Genomic DNA, 21,783 nt, shown 5'->3' on the forward strand with positions numbered 1-21,783 from the left:
GAATAACAGAGGAGGACGGCACCTGCAACGCAGAGAGGTACGCAAGTGGAGGCGGAGCCTCAGCTACACATTAAACGGCTGGCAAATGGTAAACGCAAATGCAAACGAGGTGGAGACGCAGAGTGGAGGCGCGACAGTGGGGTGGGCAGCTACAAGAGCCCAAGAGTCCCCCGGCCCTGGGTGGCCCTGGGGAAGCCGAGCGTGATCCGCACGCTCCAAGAGCAATGTCGGATGCAGCGTGACATTGAACTGGCAACGGGCGAAACGAGGCATGCGGCGGTGGGGACCGGGGATGTGGGGATGGGGACCTTATGCATCGAGCGCGAAGGGGGGTTTCTCAACGACTATCCATCCACCGGTGTTCCGCTCGTCTGACCAGCGCAGTCTTCCTCAATTCCTCAGCCAGTGTCAGAGCCGGAACAGCGCTAGACCGCCACAGCGTCTCACCCTACGCACCTCCTCCTGCACACGCGCCTGCGCATCCAGGACCGTAGCCGACCCTTAGCATCCATCCTCCTGCAACCTGCGACCCAACCACTCAGCACGACTTCAACATCTCCGTCTTGATATATACGACTACTACACCCGCCCACACGTCCTCGCACACCTCCCTTCAGTATTCCTCTCAACAACGCACTTCCCCCCGCACAGCGGCTCACCTGCTGCGCCAGCGGCCACTCCACCAACCCACTACACACTCCCCTCGCCCTTCCCCGGACCCGACTACTTCACCCTGGCACCAGGCCGCGAGCGCCTGACAGTCGCTGACCAGCATGTGTGAGTAATATTGTCGGCCTGATATCAGCGCGGCCTCAGACCAGATCGCCAACCTGGAAACACCGCGCAGCACCGTCTCATGAACTCTACTGACACTCGTGACAGTAGGGGTTTCACCTTCATCCACTTCACCACCACCCCACCAACCCTCCGCACCGCCTCCGAGTCGAGCAGAGATTGAGCGCAAGCTTTCCGTCAAGTCCAACGTCCGCGACACTCCGACAAGAAAGCCCACTGTGAGTCATCCATTGTCATGCCCACCGCCGCTCGCGTAACTGTCACTGTAGCGAAGGGCCCGAGAGTTCGCGCTACATCCGTCATACATCAGAGTCACATCGGTTGCGCGTATCACTGCTAACACGGTGTCGCAGAGGCCACCAGTACCGATCCCATCAAACAGCACCGACTCAGCGTCGACCGCCTCCACCGTGACGCCCGTGACTGGCGCATCCTCACATCCCTCCAATCTCCCGCCGCTGGTTATCAACCCAATATTCGGCGGCCAGTTTACCAACTCTCCGATGGCCTCGCCAGCAACTCCCCATCACGCCGGTATCAGCGGCCTGAGCTCGATCGCCGAGTCTGAACGGCAAAGCTCTGGTCGCATGTCTCCGGTGGACGACGTTACGGAAGGCGGAGGGGAGGGCGACGACTCGGATGAAGATCACGGAGCGAATGCCGAGCTCGAACGCGGCGCTGAGATCAAGAGCGGATTCCTCATCAAGAAGCAGGAGCGAAGAAAGGTGCGTTTGATTCTCTGATCGCGCTAATCCCAGGTCTGGAAGAAGAAGTGGTTTGTTCTTCGCCCCACTCGCATCGCCTACTACAAGGACAACAGGGTGAGTGAATATCTCGTTGCGCCGCTGACAGATCCAGGAATACTCATTGTCCCGTGCGATCGATCTGAAGCAGATCCACTCGGTCGTGCCGGTACACTCTGAGAATCAGAAGCACCCGTTCGCGTTTGCCATTGTTACCTCGGCGCGAACGTTCATGCTCGAGGCGCTGTCCGCAGAGGAGAGGAATGACTGGATCCGCGTGATCAACGCCGGACGGAAACGACTGTCTGAAAAGGATGAGGACGAGGCTCGCCGGCGCGAGCTCAAGAGCGAGGCCCGGGAAGCTCGGACCAACCCAGTGCCCGTGCCCGCCCCTCAGTCGCTCGGAGCGGGAGCCGAGCTGGACACACACGCTGGAACGTGGGCGAGCAACATGTCGGGAATGTCTGTCTCTCCCACGACTGTGCCGGGTGGCTATTTCCCGCGGGGCGCTGGACACGGCCAGCCGGCGTCGCTGGGCACGTCGCCGAGCCTGCCGCACCAGATGGGCAACCTTGCGTTAGGACGTAGCCAATCGATCACCGCTGCGCCGCCAAGTGCCGCGACGGTGAACCGCCGGTTGTCCAACCCCATCATCCCGCCCGTTACTGGTCTGCACCCGCCCGCACGGACTGGGCTGCACCGCGAGATCTCGCAGGGATCCATTGATCTGGGAGGGCCGGGTGCGTCAACACTCTCGCCGCCAAACCAAAACTACTTTGTCAGCTCGGACGAGGACGAGCCCTACTTCTCGGACCCGCGACAGGGATGGCCGGCGAGCGGCGAGGCAGAGGGCGTGGCACCCTCCGATATTGACCCTAACAAGGTCATTCTGGCAACGTACCTCATGAAGAAGAGCCGCAAGGCGACGCGCGAAGTCTGGCGCAAGCGCTGGTTCTACTTGACCTCGACCAACATTGTCTACACGAAAAGCCACATGGACTCGCGCCCGCTGACGACGGTGCCGTTGCACGCGGTGCTGGATGTGTTCAGCGTCGAGTCGGCCGACTCGGACGATGATGATGATGCCTCGCTTCAGAGCGAGCGCAAACCGAACCGTCACACGAGCTTGCGTTCTTCGGGCAAGCGCGACGCGCCCCAGTCAAGCGGACAGGAGCAGCACGTCATTCGCATCGTCACCAACAAGCGACGATATGACCTCTGTGCGCCGAGCGAGGAGGAGGAGATCAAGTGGCTTGCGGCGATCCGCGCGCTGATCAACCGCGAGCGTGAGCGCCAGGCGCCGACCTCGTCCAACGGAGCCAGTGGCAGCGACCAGCGCACGACGCCGACGAAGCAGCAGCTCAACATCCCGACCATTGCGCAGCAGCCGCCCACGCCGTCGAGCCTTCCGCCGGGTTCGCCCATCGCTGGGCAGTCGGCGAGCCCGACAAAGGCTGTGGGAGACTACATCGAGGCGGGTGTGCAGATCGGCACCCCGCAGAGGTTTGTGCCGACGCACGGCCGCACGCGTAGCGCGACGCAGACAGCCAAGAACGCAGTCGCCGACGTCGTAAGGAGATTCCACACCGAGGCGGCCCACTGAACATAGGTATGAGCGCAAGTTCGTACAAGATTCGCACAAGACTGTGCAAGATGATCGTTACAAGATCTCCCGTAGAAGACGCACCCGGCTTGATGCCGGGAGCCACCGTATCAAGCATCCATCCCACCCCATGAACCATTGACAACCGACAATTTTCGTATCCGCAAGCATGAGAAGGCATTCTGCAAGCATCTCCACCATCCTTCCCCCATCCATTTCGAGACTTCATTCGTAACCTCATATTCGTAGCTGTGCATGTACAATTGTTTCCGGGTTCAAGCGAGGTCGCCGGTACTGAGCGGACACAGCGCCTAACAACATGTGACAGCACAAGAACATACATGACAAGAAGCCCGAGAGAAAAGGGTATATGTAAATCTAGAGATACTATCTACTGCGCGACCTTCTTCTGCCTGTGCGTGTTGCTCTTCAGTTCGCTCAGCATGACGGGGAGGAAGACGACACAAGCCGTCCAGAAAACCTTGAAGCTGTAAGCGACGAGGGCGGGCCACTCGGCCGCTCCGGGCTTGGACTTGGCTCCCGGTTTTCCAAACTTGAACAAGATGGCGATGGAGTAGAAAGCGACCTTGAAGAAGTGCCAGAAGAGGGTAAAGGGCTCAGGCCTGAGGCCGGAGAGCAACCCAACGGGGCCGGCGACACACTCGCCTCCGAGCTCAAAGTAGCGGAAACATCCCTCGCGGAGCACCTCGAGATCCCCGTCCGCGCCGCCAAAGAGGTCATAAAGCGCAATAGACAGCACGTTCACAGTACCGGCCAGATCCTTGCGCGCCCAGAACCAGTCCTGCAGCCGGCCAGAGATCACGTCCCACTTCTCGAGTCCCTCCCGGCCGGCGGGCAGGGACTCGCTCGGCGCAAGGATGCGGGTGAGGAGCACGGCGTCGTTGAACGCGACCGTCATGCCGCCGCCCGTAAGCGGGTGGCGCATGTTCCACGCGTCGCCGAGCATGATCGCGCCAGACATGCCGGACGACAGGCCCTGCATGCTCGGCGGCAGGAAGGAGTTGGGCATCGAGCGCAGCCGGTCCGTGTCCAGCGCGTGCTTGACGCCCGCTTGCAGCGTGGGCGGGAGGTGTGGGACAAAGTCGTCCAGGATGTGGCGCTAGGCGTTAGCGCTGGTCAAGACGAAAGGAGCGGCGAGCGGTCCGGAGCGAGACTAGCGGCGATCGTCCCTCAAACCCGACGGGGCTAGTGGCACTATGCCAAAGGATCGAACGATGCTTCGCCCCACGGCGAACAATCGTCTTCCTCGCCCGCTCGCCCCAATAGCTCGCGCTTCGCGCTTCGCGCTCGCCTCACTCACCTTCAAGCTTCCATCAGCCACAGAGGGCAGCTTGCCCTCGACGGGCTTCACGTCGACGAGCATGCGAGTCTCCCTCGCCTCGTTTCCAATCTGGTACAGCAGCACGGGTCCAGCTGGCGTAAGACACACCGTGCCGTGGTTCTGGATCGGCAGCTGCGTGTCCTTGAGCACGAGACCGACAAAGTAGCTCCTCAGTTGTGGCGTCGGGAGAGCCGCACCAGGCGCACTACGGAACTTGGAGAAACACCCGTCCGCGATGATGGTCAGGGGGGCGTAGAGCTTGACTTCCTCTGCGGAACCCTTTGCTGTGCACTTGACGCCGATGACCTGCTTCGAGTGCGGGCAGTAGATCAGGTCGCGCACCGTCGCCTCGAGGATTGTCGTGGACGACGTGGCAACCTTGCGCCGGAGGGACTGGATGAACCGCCCGTGGTGGAAGGAGCGGCCCTCCTTCTTGCCCGACTTGGAGCTGACGGGCCAGTACGCCGCCGCCTTGCGTTCGCCATTCGTCGTTCCATTCGTGCCGTTTCCGTTCGCGCGACACGCAACGCCATCGGCATGGCCGTTCTCGTGTCCCTCCTTCTCGCCCAGGTCGAGCATGGCATCCACCTCCTCCCCGATCTTGGGGTAGGGGATCTCGACCTGCCGCTCGCCGCTGATGACGCAGTATCCCTCGACGGGCGTCGCGTCGAGGCCCTCGAGCGTGTCCGCCATGCCGAGGGCTTCGAGGGCCGCAACACCGCCGGGCTGCAGCAGCTCGCCGACGATTCGGTCCGGCTCGGACAGGTCGCGCTCAATCATGGTCACTTTGCGCCCGGCTTGCGAGAGGCCGTAGGCGATCGCGCAGCCCGCGATGCCGCCGCCGATCACGAGGACTTCGGTCTCATCCAGCTCCGCCTGGCGTCAGCGTTATAGCGCGGGCAGCTTACAATGCGGGACGGGCCGGCTGTGGCGGTCACCGTTGACGACATGGTGGGTATAAGCTATGCAGGGTGTATGCTTATGCGTGGGAGAAGGGTGTATGCGTAAGAATGGGAGAACCGGGTTGAAACGGTCTGTAGAGTCGTAGCGTAGTAGCTATGAGGGAGGGGTTGTGTCGTGTGGACGGTCGCTTGGTCGATATATTTATTTTGACGGCACAGGAGACTATCGACGCAGAGTCGTTCGATAATATCTGGATAGCGCGATCCGCGATCTGCCGATTACTTACGGGCTGGCGTACGCTGGGCGTACGGGGCGTACGGTGGTGGCGTCGGCGCCACGTGTTTGCTCCCGCATACTCGGGCACTCTGCCTGGAAATCTTTGCTCCTAATCAACCCGTTTAAAGGCCGGCCACAGGCTTGTCTCGCTCAGGTCACCGGGTGCCGCCGGTACCTCGCTGACGACTTGCGCTCGGACTGGCCGGAGGACTCGGAGCATGCGGAGCAGGGGATGGAACGTCAGACGATGCACAGATGGAACAGAAGGAAAGATCTGAGACGCCCCTGGCACGGTATGCAGAGAAGTGAGCCACGGTTGTTCTACCGGAGATAAAACAGAAGGAACTGCAGCTCACTCAGCACTACTGTAAACGCCAGTATCGACACTACACCCTGAGGTATCTTATTCGGCCTCTCTCGTAAGATAGGACGCTACAGGAGGGCTGTGACCTGTGACAGAACGCTACACCTATTAGAAATTCCTAATTCGATTAGGAAAAGAACTATTAGGAGTTTTTTTCTGGCTACGCTACACCCCTCTGTGACCCTGTGACGGCGCGCTCCGAGAGCTATGTGACCCGTGACAGGGTGTAGCGTCGAAACTGGCGTTTACAGTATTGCTCTCTGCACGCAGGTGGGCTGGGCACGTTTGAGACTGTCGCACGTCGCGGCCATGACCGCCCCTTGGAACTCAAGTGACCAACGATATTCATTCAAATGACCACTCACTCCCAATAGCGGAACCAAATCCCTCCCTTAGCACTCGTTGCCCCGCTTGCCCACAGTTGCCGGTTGTCCCAATGTAGCCGGGCCGCGCCCAGCTCCGTCCTGCGCTAGCCGTCACACCGTCCAAGAAGTCATCTCTTTTCCTCCATCACCTACTCACCACCACCCTCCTCGTTGACAGCAACCATGGCCCGCAAGGCCGCCGTCAAGTACCGCTCCCTGCGGTCCAACCTCGTCCATCTCCCGCTGTCCCTCTATGCGTCGCTGGCGCAGTCCCAGACGGTGAGTGCTACTCGCTTCGCCAAAGTTCTTGGCTTCCCCGATATCCGTGGGCGAGTGCAGAACACTAACGACAGCGGCCTCAGAGCCTCATCCTCCACCTCGCTCCGCTAGTCCCGGCCTCCAGCTCCAGGCGCCCACCGCAACCGGCCTACCTCGGCTGGTCGGGCTTGGCGGCCGCGAGCTCCCTCTCCGGTATCGGCGGTAGCCAACTCGAGACGATCGAGGTCGACCCCGAGGTCGCACTGAACTATGGCTGGGCCGAGGGCACGATTGTGAGTTACTTCGGCCGAGCTTCACAACTGACACCGCAGCTCGAGATCAGTCTGATCCACAACCCCACCAAGGCACGCTCCGTGTCCGTCACTCCGCTGTCAGCTGACGACTGGGAAATCCTGGTAAGCTTTGGAGACCAGGCGTAGCTGACGTGCAGGAACAAAATGCCAACTACCTCGAGAACAACCTGCTCGGGCAGCTGCGTGCTGCGCAGAAGGGACAGGAGATTGACGTTTGGGTTCTTGGCCGCACCAAGATCCGTATACGTGTTGGTGCGTAGCTCTCCGATTCTGCTCAGCTAACCACAGATGCGACCAACCCCCCAACGACGTCGTCTTCCGTGGTTCTCGTGAACGCCGATACCGAGATTTACGTTGCGCCCCGTCCGCGCGACATGGAGAAGCCAAAGGAGGCGCCGAAGCAGATTGCCACGCCCGCTGTGCCGGTCAGAACCGACTCACACAAGAAGACGCCCTCAGCCCAGTCGGCTTCCCTGCGACTGATCCCCGCCCGTGTCGCGGTCGGCTGGGGCCAGCCGCAGCTCAGACCACGTTGCGTGGGTCTCGCCTGCGACGCTGGTGCAGACCCGCCGGCGTCTGGGCAAGGATGAGAGCGGGCCGCTGTTCGTTAACATTAAGCGGGAGAAGGAGGTTGAGGAGAAGGAGGGCGAGGAGCCGACACCCGAGGGCGAACAGGAGGAGGATGAGGAGGAGCCCGCGCTCCCCGCTTGGCTCGTTGCTTGGGACCAGATGCCTGCTGGAGCCGCGACGATTGGCGGAGAGGAGCTCGACGCGGAGTGGACTTCTTGGGGCGAGATCAGGTGAGTTGAAAGCTTGCGATCGCAACTGACATCAGTGTTACGCTGGCCGAGCCGAAGAAGAGCCACAAGGCGAACGGTGTGCTCTCGCACTCTGTCCTTGTTGCGCCGTCCGAGATTGTGCCCCCGCTCGCGGCCGTCGACAATATCATCGACGATGCCCTCAGCTACCTCCGCCGCGGCGCCCTTTCGGGGCACGCAAAGCCGCTGCTTCTCATGGGAGGCAAGGGATCTGGCAAGACGGTGATTGCGAAGACGATCGGCGAGCGCCTCGAACAGGATCGCGACGTCGTTGCGGGTAAGCTTTACTACGGGCGTCGCCAGCTGACATCAGAACTCATCTACAACGACGTTGGACGGCTCGACCCCGACGCGCGTGTGACGGCGACAAAGGAGGCGATCTCGAAGTGGGTCGAGGACGCTGAGAAGCACGCACCGTGTCTCCTCGTACTCGACAACCTCGACCTGCTCCTCGGACCAGAGCAGGAGAACTCGGCATCTTCGAACCCCTCGATCCTCGCGGAGCACTTTGCACGCCTGTTCTCTAGCCAAAATCTGCCGCCCGGGGTGCTCGTGCTGGTCACGACGACTGGATCGGCGTCGCTGCACCCGCTGCTGACGTCGAAGCACATTTTCGGAGAGCAGATCAAGGTGCCATCTCCGACTAGCGCCAAGCGGCGCGAGATCCTCGAGGCTGTTGTGCGTGCGCAGGAGACCTCGCCTTCCGAGCTCGACTACGTCACCCTCTCGACGCTGACGGAGGGCTATTCCGCGTCCGACCTGAACGACTTTGTGACTGGCGCATCGCAGCAGGCCATGATCCGGTGTGCGCGCGACGGAACAGAGTCGGACCACCTCACGATGGACGACTTTATCGCCGCCCAGGAGGCGTTCACGCCGTTCAACCTCCGCGGAGTGTCCCTGCAGAAATCGGAGGTGCGCTGGGCCGACATCGGTGGTCTGCACGAGGCGCGCTCCATCCTCCGCGAGACGCTCGAGTGGCCGACAAAGTATGCGCCCATCTTTGCCAAGTGCCCTCTGCGTCTGCGGTCCGGTCTTCTGCTGTACGGATACCCCGGTTGCGGAAAGACGCTTCTCGCGTCGGCCGTTGCTAAGGAGTGCGGCCTCAACTTTATCTCGGTCAAGGGACCAGAGATTCTCAACAAGTACATCGGTGCTTCGGAGCAGAGTGTGCGCGACCTGTTCGAGCGAGCGAGCGCAGCCAAGCCGTGTGTCTTGTTCTTTGACGAGTTTGACTCTATCGCCCCGAAACGGTAAGCTAGCTTCTGCGCTCCTAAGCTAACGACAGTGGCCACGACAGCACGGGTGTCACTGACCGTGTGGTGAACCAGATGCTTACGGAAATGGACGGTGCGCAGGGCCTGGAGGGCGTGTACGTTCTGGCGGCGACCTCGCGTCCCGATCTCATCGACCCCGCGCTGCTCCGTCCCGGACGTCTCGACAAGGCGGTGCTCTGCGACATGCCCTCCAAGATGGATCGTCAGGAGATCATCGAGTCGCTCGCGCGCAAGCTGCACCTCGCGCCGAGCGTGGATCTTGAGCAGCTCGCCGAGGACACCGAGGGCTTCTCTGGTGCCGACCTGCAGGCGCTCGTGTACAACGCTCACCTCGACGTTGTGCACGCGGTCCTGAACCGTCCCGAGGAGAAGAAGGAGCCCAAGGGCAAGGGCAAGGCCGTCGACAAGGGCAAGGGCAAGGCGGTCGAGAATGGCGACGCCAGCCACCCCGACGCGGGCTCCGTCATTGCCGGGCCAGTGTACAAGCAGCTCCAGCCCGAGGAGGCACCGACGACGAGCGCGAACCGTGCTGCGTTCTCAGAGAGGGTGAGTCAGAGCTCCTTGGTTCAATCGAGCTACGCAGAACCGATGAGAATCAGCTGACAATCAGATCGAGACCATCGTCTCCTCCACGACATCTCACAACCAGGAGACCGAGGATGAGGTCAAGGCCGAAAAGATGCCGACGCCCGTTATCGAGGAGAGGCATCTGCGCCAGTCGCTGCGCAACACCCGCGCGTCTGTCGCTCCCGCTGAGCGAGCCCGCTTCGCGCGCATCTACCACGCCTTTGTTAGCGACCGAGGCGATGGTGCGCAGAATGGCGAGCCGGGGCGTGAGACGGGAACGAGGGCCACCCTTGGATGAGCAGTGCGCTAGCCATTTTGTCTCAGTAGAGAAGTCACAGTAGATAAAGCATCAGTCGTTAAGTTAGGGTGTAAGATATAAAGTCATGCATTGCACTTTGGGATACCCCTTACCCTTCTTCCGCAATGTCGCTCTAAGCACCCTTGAGGGGATACTTGAGCCTCTCGAGGCGCTCCAGCGCAGCCTCAGCCTGCACCTCAGAGCGGCGCTGGAGCTCAACAGCACCAGCAACGAGCTCGGGTACGGCCCAGCGCAGCGTCTCGGGCAAGGGGGTCTCGGGCGTCTTGCCGAGGACGAGCATGGCGAAGAAGAGGATGAGGTGCGCAGCAGCGACGAGGGGGTGGTTCGCCCATCCCCTCCCTTGGAGGAAGGGGAGCCACTTGGGTGACAGCGAGAGCGGGACGAGGACGGCCTGCGCAATACTCAGTGGGAGGAGGGGACCGGAAGGTTGGGCCATGTACCGCCTGATCTGGGAGAGACAGCTGCAGTGTCAGCTTGCAGGCATCCGACCGTCAGCTATGATGGAGGAAGACGTACATGAAGAAGCAGACCGCAACGAGCAGGTCAAGCATGTTGCGCGACGACTGCCTGTTGGCCTCGTTCTCGCGCCTGAGGGCTACGATCTCGCGCTCCTGCTCTGTTTGCGTTAGCTAGTTGTAGCGGAGATGACAGCTCGACGGCGCTAACGCAGCTACCACAGCGCAGACGTACCTTCCTCGCTGATCGGTGTCGCTGCATGTCAGCTGTGCTAGCAAACCAAATAGCTCACCATCAACAGTATCCTTCTGCTTGGTCGCAGCGGTGGTCCTCTTCCTTGGCGCCATTGTGTTGTCGATAGATGAGGAGAGATGAGAAGTGGAGAGTGTCGAGGAAGGCGCACACGATGTCTTGCCCAAAGGACCGCATGTTCCGAGCGAATGCCGCGACGCCCGGTGATCGTGCTGCCTGGCAGGCATGGCAGGCAGGTCGCCGGCGCGATGCCCGGGCAGTGGCCAAATCCTCGAACCGGTCATAGCCGTTATCTGTCCCGTGGTCGCCACGTGGTGCCACACGCCGTATCGCCGCGAGCCCCGGCAGACGCGCGTCTCGCTCAGCGCTCGTCGTTGCTCGTCGTCAGCGTCATAGCCTGCATCGAGAGGTGTGCATCAATAACCGCCGGCTTGCTGAACTTCGACGACAGCCAACCACAGCGACGGCGCCGACATTCTCCCCCCTTCCAGTCCGACTGACCTACGATCTCGATCAGTCGCCCGTCCCCCCCTGCCCCCTCTTCTTCCTCTTCCCTCCGTCACTGTCACAGCTCTGTAGAGCTCTGTCATCATGTCCAGGTCCTACGACCGCGGTGAGTCGCTTAGCTTACAGCTGGATGGGGGCGGGCCTGAAGCTGACAGATCACAGCCCTCACCGTCTTCTCGCCTGATGGACATGTACGTTACCATGATGCTGCTTATTGCGTACGCGGACAGCAGGACTGACAATACAGCTGTTCCAGGTCGAGTACGCCCTCGAGGCCGTCAAGCGCGGTACTGCTGCCGTGAGTATTACTGCGTTGCCGATGCTCTTCTCGGAAGGGAGATGTAACAGCATTTCTGCTGCATGCTTGTTGCTCGCTGTGCTGAGCTCTTCGTTCTCCAACCTTGCGCCGATCGCTTGCTCTGCGAGTCCAGCGACTTGCATCGGGCATCGATCGGTGTCGTGAGCCGGATCGGCTGGCTGCAGGGTTGAAGGAAGGCATCGGCAGCAACGATGAAAGCTGATGACCGGAGCGGAAGCTAACAGCCAGGTCGGTGTCCGCGGCAAGTCGTGCGTCGTGCTCGGCGTTGAGAAGAAGTCGACGCTACAGCTCCATGACCCGCGCACCGTCCGCAAGGTCGCTATGCTTGACGACCACATCTGCGTCGCTTTCGCTGGTGAGTGGATTGCTGGAGACTGGAAATGTGGACGGAAAGGGGCGGTCGAGACAAGGCGGGGAAGGCAGCGGAGCCGCCATGAGCAAGCGTTCTGCCGACCTTCTGGGCTGGACTCTTGTCTCTAAGTGCATCGCATGCCTTGCTGTGTTGGCATGTGGTGCGCTTGCCATCACCAGCAACATTGCAGCGCTCGCACATAGCTGCCAGCGACAAGGCTCTTCCGCCCTCACTCTCGCCAGCTGCCTGTCACCCTCGAATGTAGCTGACCCCAGGCCTCACTGCCGACGGCCGCATTCTGATCGACAAGGCGCGTGTTGAGTGCCAGTCGCACCGTCTCACCGTTGAGGACCCGACCACCGTTGAGTACATCACCAAGTACGTCGCCGGCGTGCAGCAGAAGTACACCCAGTCCGGTGGTGTCCGCCCCTTCGGAATCTCGACCCTGATTGTCGGCTTCGACCCCAACGACACGCAGCCGCGTCTGTTCATGACTGAGCCGTCTGGTATCTACTCGGCGTGGAAGGTGAGTTACTCCTGGATTATCTATGAACGCATCGCGATGCGCACGCTGCGTCCTGGATAATCGTGAACTGACAGATCACGTGGGCCAGATGAGGTTACCGTGATAGTGATATGAGTTGGAGCGCTGACACCACAGGCATGCGCCATCGGCCGTGCGTCCAAGACGGTCAGGGAGTTCCTGGAGAAGCACTACACGGAGAACCTCGAGCGCGACGAGACGATCAAGTTGACAATCAAGGCACTGCTCGAGGTCGTGCAGACTGGAGCGAAGAACATTGAGATCTCGGTGATGGAGCGCTACGGCGTGGTGAGGGTGAGTAGCTTGAATATTCCGACTTGCAGCTGACATTCGCAGAGCCTCGAGCCGACCGAGATCGAGGCGATCGTCGCGCAGATTGAGTCGGAGAAGGAGGCCGAGGCAGAGCGCAAGAGGCAACGTCTGGCGCAGACGCAGGCGGGCCAGGCGTCCATGTACGCCAGCAACCTGTCTGGCGCGGCGACGGGCACGACGACACCGGCGCAGGGCGAGACGGGAGGCGCGACGGCGCCCGGCGAGGAGAGCGGCGTGCAATAGACAACATAACAGTTTCTGTAGATTAATGGCTAGCAGCGACGTGAAGTCTAACATTATTGAGCGGCCGCTTCCGAGCGGCAAAGTGGACATTTGTGCGGGGCAGAGGGGGATGCGGGATATGAGTGCGGATGAGTCAGAGAGGCCGAAAGAGGCCGAGACGAGGTGTGCCTGACGGTGGAATGAGGAGGGTGCCGAGGAGGTCTCGTCAAGGCAAGGATCGAGCAGCCGAGTTCCTGTGAGGGTAGTAATCTGATGGCCCTGTGGTCCGGAGTCCGAGGGTCCGTGGGGTCCGTCAGAACTCGAGAGCATCGCCAACGTCACTCGGTATCTTGTGCAGAGCGAGAGCGACTGGTCATGTCATTTGTTTGTCAGTCAGTTACCTCAACCTTGCAGGGCCCAAGGGCCGGGTTGGATAAGGGTCCTTGGTGAGGTCGGTCGATTATGTCATTGATGGGATCGAGCTGGGTTTGCAGCCATGACTGCCAAAGCAGGCAATAACAAGACTTCATTCGGCCATTCAGTCGACTGGCGGCGCATTGAACATGGTCAGGGGTGACGTCACCGGCTCGGATTGGACGACTTTTTTCCAGAGCTTGTTTGGCTCGTAATCTGCCAATCAAGGGGGCAGGATGCGGGCACGGACGGAGGCGACGGAGCAGCTAAATAGGAGCACCAGGAGCCAGCAGGGGCCAGCAGGAGCATGTTCTGCGGTTCTGCAGCCCTACTACCCCTGCAGCTGCAGGTGCTTCGGCGTCAGTCATCCCAGGGCATCAGAGCTAAGGGATCGGCCGATGACGGCGCCTCACGCCTCATCCCAGCCAAGGTGTTGTGATGATCACACCTGCCCAACTGCCGCCCAGGTGGGTCGTTCCAGAGCCTGGGAAGGCCCCCTCCACGAAGAGAGCGAGCTTGAGGGTCCAGGTTTAGCTCATTCATGTCATGAAAATATACGTCTCCCCTCTGATTTGCCCCTGGTTGCTCGCCGGAGGCCCTCAGACCTGGGGCCTTGTTCTCCACCCGGTTCCATAGACCCAGATGGGAGCTCTTACATCACAGGGGGACCGGTTGGGGTGATGAGGGAGCGCCGCTGACAGAGGCGTCCTAGAAAGAGTTTATAAGAGAACGACTCTGCCGGGCTCTAACGTCCTTCTCCCCATCCTTCAACATCTCTACGCCGAGCAACTCGCTGCCGCTGCCATCTGTCGAATAATCCGACTCACCGCTGTATCAACCTCTTCCTCTTCCTCTACCAACCAACTACTAATCTATCATCATGGGTGACGCAGTGAGTTCTTTTCGGGGTATTAAGACGACATGAAGTTAATGGTTTTGCAGGCTCGCTACGTCGCGCGTTCATCGCCGATTGTCCTCGGCATCATCTCGCTCTTCTCGCTGATCGTGGCGTGTATCACGTCCTACCTGGTCGCGAAGGGCAACGGACACGAGGGCTACGTGAACAACAGCTACCGGGACCGAACGCGATTCCTCATGTTCGTCGGTTGGTGGACCTTCCTCACCTCGATCGTGTACATTGTCGCCTTCTTCGTGTCTGCCATGTCGGTCGTCGCCTCGGTCCTCTCGCACCTCATCTACATCTCCATCACCTGGGTCTTCTGGCTGTGCGGTGCCGCCTCGTACGCCGCCATGATGGGCGGCGGCGCCCACTGCGGCCAGCCCGGCGCCCCGCCCCACTGCTCGCACTACGTCGCTGCCGAGGCCTTTGCCTGGATCAACTTCATCCTCCTCTCCGTCTGCCTCGCTATCCTCATCGCCATGACTATTGCCGGCACTCGCCGCGGAGACCGTCTCACGTCGTCCTTCATCGACGCCGCCAACGCCTAAGCGTTGTGCGTGTAATGAGCATCTTGGAGTGACATCCGCAAACTACCTACCAAATCCCCAAATCCTCAACGCCCCGTCATAGACATCACTGTATCCAGTACTATCTACCCCCATCTTCTCCGGAAGCCGAATCTCGGCGGCCGCTTCGACAAACCGCATCCAAATCATCTCAGTATAATCCTTTCTACACACTATTGCCTCGAAGTAACTAAATTCGTTCTATTCTGCATCCTTGGTGCATTTTGCATGTTCTTAGCACTCTAGACTGACGAGTTGATAGACAGGGACGCCGAAAGTAGAGGGACGGACGTCCGAGCGGTTGGCGGAGAGGGAGCCTCGGTGAACCCAGTTCACACGAGCGAAACTGCGGGCAGATTTGGTCTAAAATCATATGCATGTGGATCATGAGAGATTCGGGGCCATGGTGTGTCCCCAGATGAAATACACTGAAAGAGGCAATATTCCTCTGGCTCAGCATAAGCTCTGGGGTGGAGCGGCGACATGACTTTGGGTGAGAGGGTGTCGCGGGGGGTTTCATTTCGGAATCCGCAACGGCTGGCTCTATTTCGTGCGATTGTGTGTGCTGCACTCGTCGTCGCGTCGTCGTCTATGCTGATGGAATGAGAGAGATGAGGCTGATGCTCACGGCTGAGCCTGGGCAGACTCAGCTGACGCTGCCGGCGGCCAGGACTCGAGCCTCGGAAGCGCCTTGTACGGCTTCTTGAGGCCGCGAGCCGCTATGACGTCGGCTGGCATGCAGTACAGCGGGTCAATGTCCTGCAGGCCGGGGTAGCCGAGGAGACTCAGGCCAGCGAGCCCGAACACAGTGTGGAACACGTCCACCCAGTCGCCTGGTCGGTCGGCGATGCCGCCGTCCTCCTCGTCCTGCTTGTCAGCTATCGTTTCCCAAGACAAAGCTGTCGCCAAAATGCCTCTTCCTGACAAAGCAAGTTCGGGCGGCTCCGAATGCGGCGATCGAGAAGAGTAGGTCACCTGCCTATGCGGGCAAGTTCGGACTCACCTGAGCACTCAAGATGAAGCTGATGAGCTTGTCCCGATTGATCCAGTGCAGCTTGCCGATGATAGCGAGACCCGCGAGATTCCACCACGAGTAGCACACGTCCTCGAGCTTTTCTGGGCGGCCGTTCAGACCGCCGTTCGGAAGCTGCCGCTCGCTGAGCCACCAGCCCAACATGTGGCCGTCGATCCGGTCGAGCTCGCCCAGCATCGCGAGCGCGGCGACGCTGACCCAGACTGAACGTTAGCTGAGGTCAAACATGGAAAGCTGTCGGGAGGCACCGCAGCTGAGAATATGAGAGAGAAAGAAGGCTGTGATCGACAGCGAGGAAGATCGAGGGGAAGGGAGCAGACATACCTTGCGCACCATGACTCTCCGCTCCCGGCTCAGCGCCGAAAGCGCCATCGTAGTTCATACTCCGGACAAAGTTGTCGATAACGAGCTCGCGGCCCTTGCCGTCATACAGCGCCTCGAGGTCGTCCAGCCGTCCGAGCAGGCTCAGCGCCGACACAAGAATGTACGCAAAGCGGGTATCTCGCTCGCCGAACTCGTCACCAGCGACCGAGCCGTCCTTCCACACGAGCGAGAGGAGGACTGCGTGTCAGCTTTGCTCAATGACGACGGCATAGCTGCATGTCAAGTGAGAGGAGAGAAACATTGAACTGTCACGGGTGATGGTGGAGGACATGGGAAGGGCAACTCACACTTCACGACCCGTTCGACGTCGCACCGCTCCAGCGCGTCTTGCATGATGAGCACCTGCAGCGCACTCAGCGTCGCATGGATATGCGCGTCGTGTCCGGGATGAGCTCCGAAGGCGCCTGTTGTCAGCTTGGTAGTTATCACCACAGCTTCCCCCTATGATATGGACTCACCAGCCTCCTCGTCCCAGCACTCCATGACATAGTCAACCATAGCGTCGCGGTCCAGCGCCTCCTTGTGGCCCATAATGCACAGGGCCGTCAGGCCCCAGTACACGCCGTTCAGGCGCAGGTGCGCCGTCAGGTGGTATGCCAGGTCCTTCTTCTGCTCTTGTCAGCTCACGGTACGCGGTTGCCCAGCTCACCTCGTCCAGAGCTTGGATGTACTTGACATGCAGCGGGATGTCGAGGGGCGGCGCGGCCGCCTTGTCTGCTGTCTTTGACATGGTGCTGGGGTATCGTGTGCTGATCAGTAGGCAGGTCTGGGCTGAACATCGAGCTGGACGGCGAGGTGGAGGGTGGAGGTGGACGCGACTATTTGGTTCCGCATGACGGTCACGGTATTGCAATGTGCCAAGGCCAATGCATATGCTGATGAGATGGTACAAATGTCTACTTTTTGATGAGCTTTGAGAGATCAGGCCACCAGTCCGGGAACGCCTCCTGGAGCGCGTCAAACACGACCTGCGGGCTGTCCGACCGGAAGCCGTATTTGAGCACAATCGCCGCGAGATCCTTGTCGGCCGGCGGGTCACTGAAGTCTTTGACGGCTGCGATCGCGTCCTCATACTTGCCATACCGGCACAAACACTCAATCCAAGCGCTACGTGCCCCGAGACCAGAGTTCAGCCCGTGTCGCGTGGCCCAGCCCCAGATCTTCTTCGCGCGTGCAAACTGTCCCCCATAAGAGCAGGCGTCGATCACGATCGCGACGGAGACTTCGCCGGCACGCTTGTCCTCGGAGGAGAGACGGGGCAGGATCTCGTCCCATACCCGCAGCGCCTCGGCCGACGCACCACAGCACGAGAGTGCGTTCATGAGCGTGTTGAGCAGGTTGAGGTCGACCACGATCAGGGGGTCGAGGGATGTGAGGGTGCGCACGTCCCTGGTAGCGCTGAGCAGGGCGGAGCGCTTGAATTCCGTCTCGGCCGTCGGAGGAAGCTTTGCGATCCTCTTCGCCAGAGAAGCGTACGAGGCGAGGACGGAGGTAAGAATCTCCGCACCAGGCTGGTAGCCCGCCTTGCGCATGTCGTGCATCATCTCGATGACAAAGTCGGGTGGTGGAACGGCCGAGCTCTTCGTGCGCAGGCGGACAAAGGCACTAATCGCGAAGGAGAATGTGGCAGCGCTCCAGCCGCCAGACACAGCGCGGAAAGCCTTGTACAGGTCGAGGGCGATAACGTGGTCGGGTGCAGCGGCGATGAGCGCGGTGAGCTGCTCGCCCAACTTCGGGGTCCTCAGGACGAAACCCTTCTCCTTGATCGCGGCCAGCACCGAGAGCGCCGTGTCCGTGTCTCCTTCCCTGGCGCAGGCAGCCAGCAGGCGCCGGAAAATGTCCATGCTCGGCTGCCTTGACTCGTTCGTTGGATCCGCATCGCTGGCGATGACGAGCTCGTCGTAGAGTTCCATCGCGTCGTCGATCCGTCCCGCGTCGCACAGTTGTCCGATCAGAGCCTTCGCAAGCGGCTCGTCGAGAACGGCAGCCTCGAGCCTTGCCTCTTCGAGCAGCGCGAGCGCGTTGTCCACGTCCATGCCCAGAATGAGACGCTTCCATCCCTCCTTGGACAGACGCACTCCGGTCTCGCCTCGGAACCGGTGGACCGCATCTACCGTGTCCCGAACGGTCGGGCTGGCGCGATACGCATTGATCACGAACGAGCTGGCACGCGGAGGGACCTCGTCGTCTGTGCCCGCCATTGTCCGGATGACCTCGACAGCAGCGGTAACGTCACGGCGAGCAATTTCGACCTCGCACTTGGCGCTCAGGAGCGAGGAGCGGAGCATCTCGTCCTCGACCGACGGCCATGCGTCTGCCATGGACTTCGCCGAGGCAACGTCCCCGAGCATAATGTAGATCGGAACAAGGGCGGACTCGGTCCACAGACCGGGCTTGACGCGATTCCGCTCCATCCGATCGAGCAGCGCTTGGAGCTGCGCCGAATCCACTCCGTCCTTTCCATTCAGCGCGTTCAGGAGCGCAGCGTACAGTCGCTCGTCCTTGATCCCATTCTCCTCCGCGAGCGACAGTACGGCGTCCGCGTTGCCCGTCTTGACAGCAGAACGCACGAGCTCGATCCATTCCCGCGCCTCGATGGCTTCAGCGTGTCCGTCGAGCAACAGGGCGAGCGCCTCGTCTGCCTTTCCGTTCCGCGCGAGACTGTAAATGAGTTGCCGGAGGTATCGGTCCTCAGGCTGCAGACCGTGCAGCGCCAGGTCGTTCCAGAGCCGCTGCATGAGCTCTGCAGCGGCGGCTGATCGCCGACCACTGATGGCAGCCATAAGCCTCTCCATCTCCTCTCCCGTCAGACGGCGCGTGTTGCCGTCGTACTCGATCCACTTGATGAGATTGTCATAAGCTGCTGCGAGCGGGTCGGAGAGCCCTGGCCCAAGCGTGGCCATGACGGCGTCGGCGGGCTTGATGGGGGCCGGTTTCCGGCGGAAGAAACTGAACGCCTGCGCTGGTGCTGATGTCTTGTACGTCCGGTTTGACCTAAGTTCGAGTGTCCGCGGGCCGGGACCCGCAGAGGCGGAGGCGGAGGTGGCGGCGAGGGAAAGTGCACCAGAGACGGCGGGCAGAGGGCGCACAGGCCGCACCGCCGCAACCCTCCGCGCTAACGTGCTTGGGTTCAGTCGAGCTCGGAACGGCATGGTCGCGCGTGTCGGGTGTCGGCTCGTCGCGATGTCCGGCAGTCCGATTTTTGTAGAGTTACTGACCGCCGGGCTCGTGTCGGACGTGAAATCGTCAGGATATCGGCAGGAGGAACGCGGGAGTAAAGTCACGTGAAATTCATGTGGCGCACAGCTGATAAGGAAGGTGCGTTCTGAAGGCAGTACTCTATGCATAGAAGGATCGGAATGTCGAAGAGCTGGGCGGCTCCCATATTCTGATGCACGGGGAAGCATTCTGCGCAGTGCGAGAGGATTGGGGTACATACCACGAGATGAGTTACAAGGGGGTGGGTAGTCTATGCTGGATAACGGTGAAGTGCACAACAAGGAATATGGATACAATCGAGCGATACTAACCCCAGGTCCGCATGGAACCGCACTCGCCGCAGGTCCAGTAGGTCATGTCTCGCGGGCCGCAGCCGCAAAAGTCACAGAACCATCCATCCTTCGTGGCCATCTGCTGAGGACGGGGTGTCGTGCAGGCGTCGCAAGTCGTCGCACGGATAGGGTTAAGCAATGTACAGGTCGGGCAGGCCCACTCTGAGCGTCCACGCGGATTTGGTGGTGCAGTCGCCGGCTTCGGTGACGGTTTGCTTGGCAGGATGGGTGCGGTTTTGGCAAGCGAGATCTTCTCGGTCTTGCTGGCTTTCGACCGAGCAGACGACGTGCCCGTGCCCTTTGTGCCCTCGAAGTCCTTGGCGTCGATCTCGATGATATCATCATCATCACTGGACAGAGCGCGTTTGCTTTTACTCGACGATGCTCGGGACGGAGGAGCTGGTCGGCGCTCGGCGGGCTCAGAAAGCTGCGCCGACGGCGGAGTGGAGGCCCCGGATGTTTCGGGAGACGCGGCGGTCAGGTCCTCAACATCAATGCGTGTAGATTGACTCTCCGCCTGCGCCTTCCGTGCCTCTTCCTCCGCCTCCTTGTTGTCCACCTTGCAAGACTTGTCATCGCGTAGTCGTCGTTCAGCAGCCTGTTTGTCAGCTCACAGCCCGATGCGATCAGCTTACCTCGGCGACGATCTCGCGCATCGTCTTCCCTGTCACCTTGGAGCCACCTAGCACACCGCCGCGCCCCATAACTCTCTGGCGGGCGAGGCGCTTCTCTGCGGCCGCGGGGCCACGTTTCTTGCCCTCATACTCGTTCACGCGAACGCCGTTGAGTCGGTGGCCATCAGAGTTGAAGCCCTCGCCGCTGTAACCTTTCGACTTCAGGCCGTAGTACTCTTCCTCCAGTTCGCCAAGGAGCTTGTAGAACTTGTCGTCGTGTGGTCCGTGGACGATGTGAGTGAGCTGGCGTCAGGATCAGCGAGTCCACCTGTGCTCACCTCATGCAGCATGACCAGCACCAGCTGATCATACTCGTAGAACGTGTCTTCATTTCCAGGCGGCCGCAGTCGAAGGTGTATCCGCTGCCCTCTGTTGATGTTGATCCCGAGTAGCGCTGGATTCGCAGGAAGGAACTAGCACGGTCAGTACGGCTGTCGGAGTAACGCTGGCGTCGGGGGAATGAATGTATTGATACGCACTTCGGCAAGTGTTCCCACTTTCCATCCCCTTTTGGACATGATGGGCTTGACTTGGCTAGCAATCTTCTCCAGAAGTGGTCTGTTTTGAAACGTCAGTTCAAGGGCTCGATTCAAGCGCGTCGTCGCGTTGCGCCGCCGAACACGCACCTTGCCTCATTCGACTTTGGGCGGTTCGGGAGGTGCTCGAACGCCCGGACGAGTGGCGCCACCGTCATGTTGCCTGATGCTCTGGAAGAGAGTAATGGTGCGAAAGGAAGGAACAGAACAGAGTGTAGATGACCATAGATGACTGTAACAGAGAGAGACGCTGACCAAGCTCGAGTGGACGCCCGACGGTCGTGATTTAGGTGAACGACCTCCACCTTCGGAATCAGGGCGCGTCAGGGGGTTGTCAGGGACAGAGTCATGTGACCGGATGTGGGAGGAAGAAGAAATGAGCGCGCAGGCGCTAGGCTCAGTGCTCGGCGAGACCCCTGACTGTTCAACTCTGATAACCACCTGGCTGGCCTGGCTGGGTGGTTTACAGAGTCGCAGGTGACGAGTCTGGCGGATGCAGGGGATTAGAAAGGGGCTAATGAGGGGCAGCGTCATTCCTTGGTAACATTGATCGTGTGGAACCTTCATGACTCGTGCCAGAGACCCAGAGCATAGTCACCGCTGGATGCAGGTGATCAGAGAAGGCGTGACATCTGCGGGCAGTCGCCGATTCGGTTGCGCTTGGCGGCAGCATCGGTCTTGTCTCGAGGCTCGAGATGTCCAGACTCCAGACTCCCATGCTCGGAGGCGTCTCGCTCAGGGCCGTCCCTGACGCAAGATGATGTCGCGGCCATGCACCCGTGCTGCCCCTCTCTCTCATTGCAATACTCACTCGGA

The 21,783-nt window shown here is 60.5% G+C and overlaps 8 protein-coding genes across 8 annotated transcripts; 3 read left to right on the top strand and 5 right to left on the bottom strand.

Annotated features, from left to right (window-relative positions):
* Positions 1 to 773: 773 nt before the first annotated feature.
* Positions 774 to 3,141, top strand: A1Q1_01671 (PH (pleckstrin-like protein) domain-containing protein; the record flags this gene model as incomplete). Its single annotated transcript, XM_014324710.1, has 4 exons — positions 774 to 777; positions 886 to 1,013; positions 1,149 to 1,520; positions 1,654 to 3,141. The coding sequence occupies 4 exons, from the start codon at positions 774 to 776 to the stop codon at positions 3,139 to 3,141; spliced, it is 1,992 nt and encodes a 663-aa protein (XP_014180185.1).
* Positions 3,142 to 3,532: 391 nt separating this feature from the next.
* Positions 3,533 to 5,433, bottom strand: A1Q1_01672 (squalene monooxygenase; the record flags this gene model as incomplete). Its single annotated transcript, XM_014324711.1, has 3 exons — positions 3,533 to 4,261; positions 4,463 to 5,359; positions 5,422 to 5,433. The coding sequence occupies 3 exons, from the start codon at positions 5,431 to 5,433 to the stop codon at positions 3,533 to 3,535; spliced, it is 1,638 nt and encodes a 545-aa protein (XP_014180186.1).
* Positions 5,434 to 6,574: 1,141 nt separating this feature from the next.
* On the top strand, positions 6,575 to 9,923 carry A1Q1_01673 (uncharacterized protein; the record flags this gene model as incomplete). The annotated part of the gene is made up of 7 exons (XM_014324712.1): positions 6,575 to 6,670; positions 6,754 to 7,065; positions 7,224 to 7,499; positions 7,549 to 7,739; positions 7,799 to 9,034; positions 9,082 to 9,604; positions 9,669 to 9,923. 7 exons carry the CDS (start codon positions 6,575 to 6,577, stop codon positions 9,921 to 9,923), a joined length of 2,889 nt encoding a protein of 962 aa, XP_014180187.1.
* Positions 9,924 to 10,056: 133 nt separating this feature from the next.
* Positions 10,057 to 10,879, bottom strand: A1Q1_01674 (uncharacterized protein; the record flags this gene model as incomplete). Its single annotated transcript, XM_014324713.1, has 3 exons — positions 10,057 to 10,405; positions 10,461 to 10,560; positions 10,693 to 10,879. 3 exons carry the CDS (start codon positions 10,877 to 10,879, stop codon positions 10,057 to 10,059), a joined length of 636 nt encoding a protein of 211 aa, XP_014180188.1.
* Positions 10,880 to 11,243: 364 nt separating this feature from the next.
* On the top strand, positions 11,244 to 12,929 carry A1Q1_01675 (uncharacterized protein; the record flags this gene model as incomplete). Its single annotated transcript, XM_014324714.1, has 7 exons — positions 11,244 to 11,265; positions 11,322 to 11,350; positions 11,416 to 11,457; positions 11,707 to 11,833; positions 12,106 to 12,356; positions 12,492 to 12,668; positions 12,711 to 12,929. 7 exons carry the CDS (start codon positions 11,244 to 11,246, stop codon positions 12,927 to 12,929), a joined length of 867 nt encoding a protein of 288 aa, XP_014180189.1.
* Positions 12,930 to 14,282: 1,353 nt separating this feature from the next.
* A1Q1_01676 (geranylgeranyltransferase beta subunit) lies at positions 14,283 to 16,936 on the bottom strand (the record flags this gene model as incomplete). Its single annotated transcript, XM_014324715.1, has 9 exons — positions 14,283 to 14,767; positions 14,822 to 14,990; positions 15,042 to 15,135; positions 15,418 to 15,656; positions 15,793 to 16,025; positions 16,147 to 16,383; positions 16,494 to 16,610; positions 16,665 to 16,809; positions 16,856 to 16,936. The coding sequence occupies 9 exons, from the start codon at positions 16,934 to 16,936 to the stop codon at positions 14,283 to 14,285; spliced, it is 1,800 nt and encodes a 599-aa protein (XP_014180190.1).
* Positions 16,937 to 17,102: 166 nt separating this feature from the next.
* Positions 17,103 to 19,358, bottom strand: A1Q1_01677 (uncharacterized protein; the record flags this gene model as incomplete). The annotated part of the gene is made up of 1 exon (XM_014324716.1): positions 17,103 to 19,358. One exon carries the CDS (start codon positions 19,356 to 19,358, stop codon positions 17,103 to 17,105), a length of 2,256 nt encoding a protein of 751 aa, XP_014180191.1.
* A 373-nt stretch (positions 19,359 to 19,731) lies between these two features.
* On the bottom strand, positions 19,732 to 21,125 carry A1Q1_01678 (zinc metallopeptidase; the record flags this gene model as incomplete). Its single annotated transcript, XM_014324717.1, has 5 exons — positions 19,732 to 20,355; positions 20,393 to 20,674; positions 20,725 to 20,844; positions 20,911 to 20,989; positions 21,058 to 21,125. 5 exons carry the CDS (start codon positions 21,123 to 21,125, stop codon positions 19,732 to 19,734), a joined length of 1,173 nt encoding a protein of 390 aa, XP_014180192.1.
* Between the last annotated feature and the right edge of the window lie 658 nt (positions 21,126 to 21,783).

The sequence above is a fragment of the Trichosporon asahii genome (assembly GCF_000293215.1).
Source record: "Trichosporon asahii var. asahii CBS 2479 unplaced genomic scaffold scaffold00050, whole genome shotgun sequence".
NCBI classification, from domain to species: Eukaryota; Fungi; Basidiomycota; class Tremellomycetes; order Trichosporonales; family Trichosporonaceae; genus Trichosporon; species Trichosporon asahii.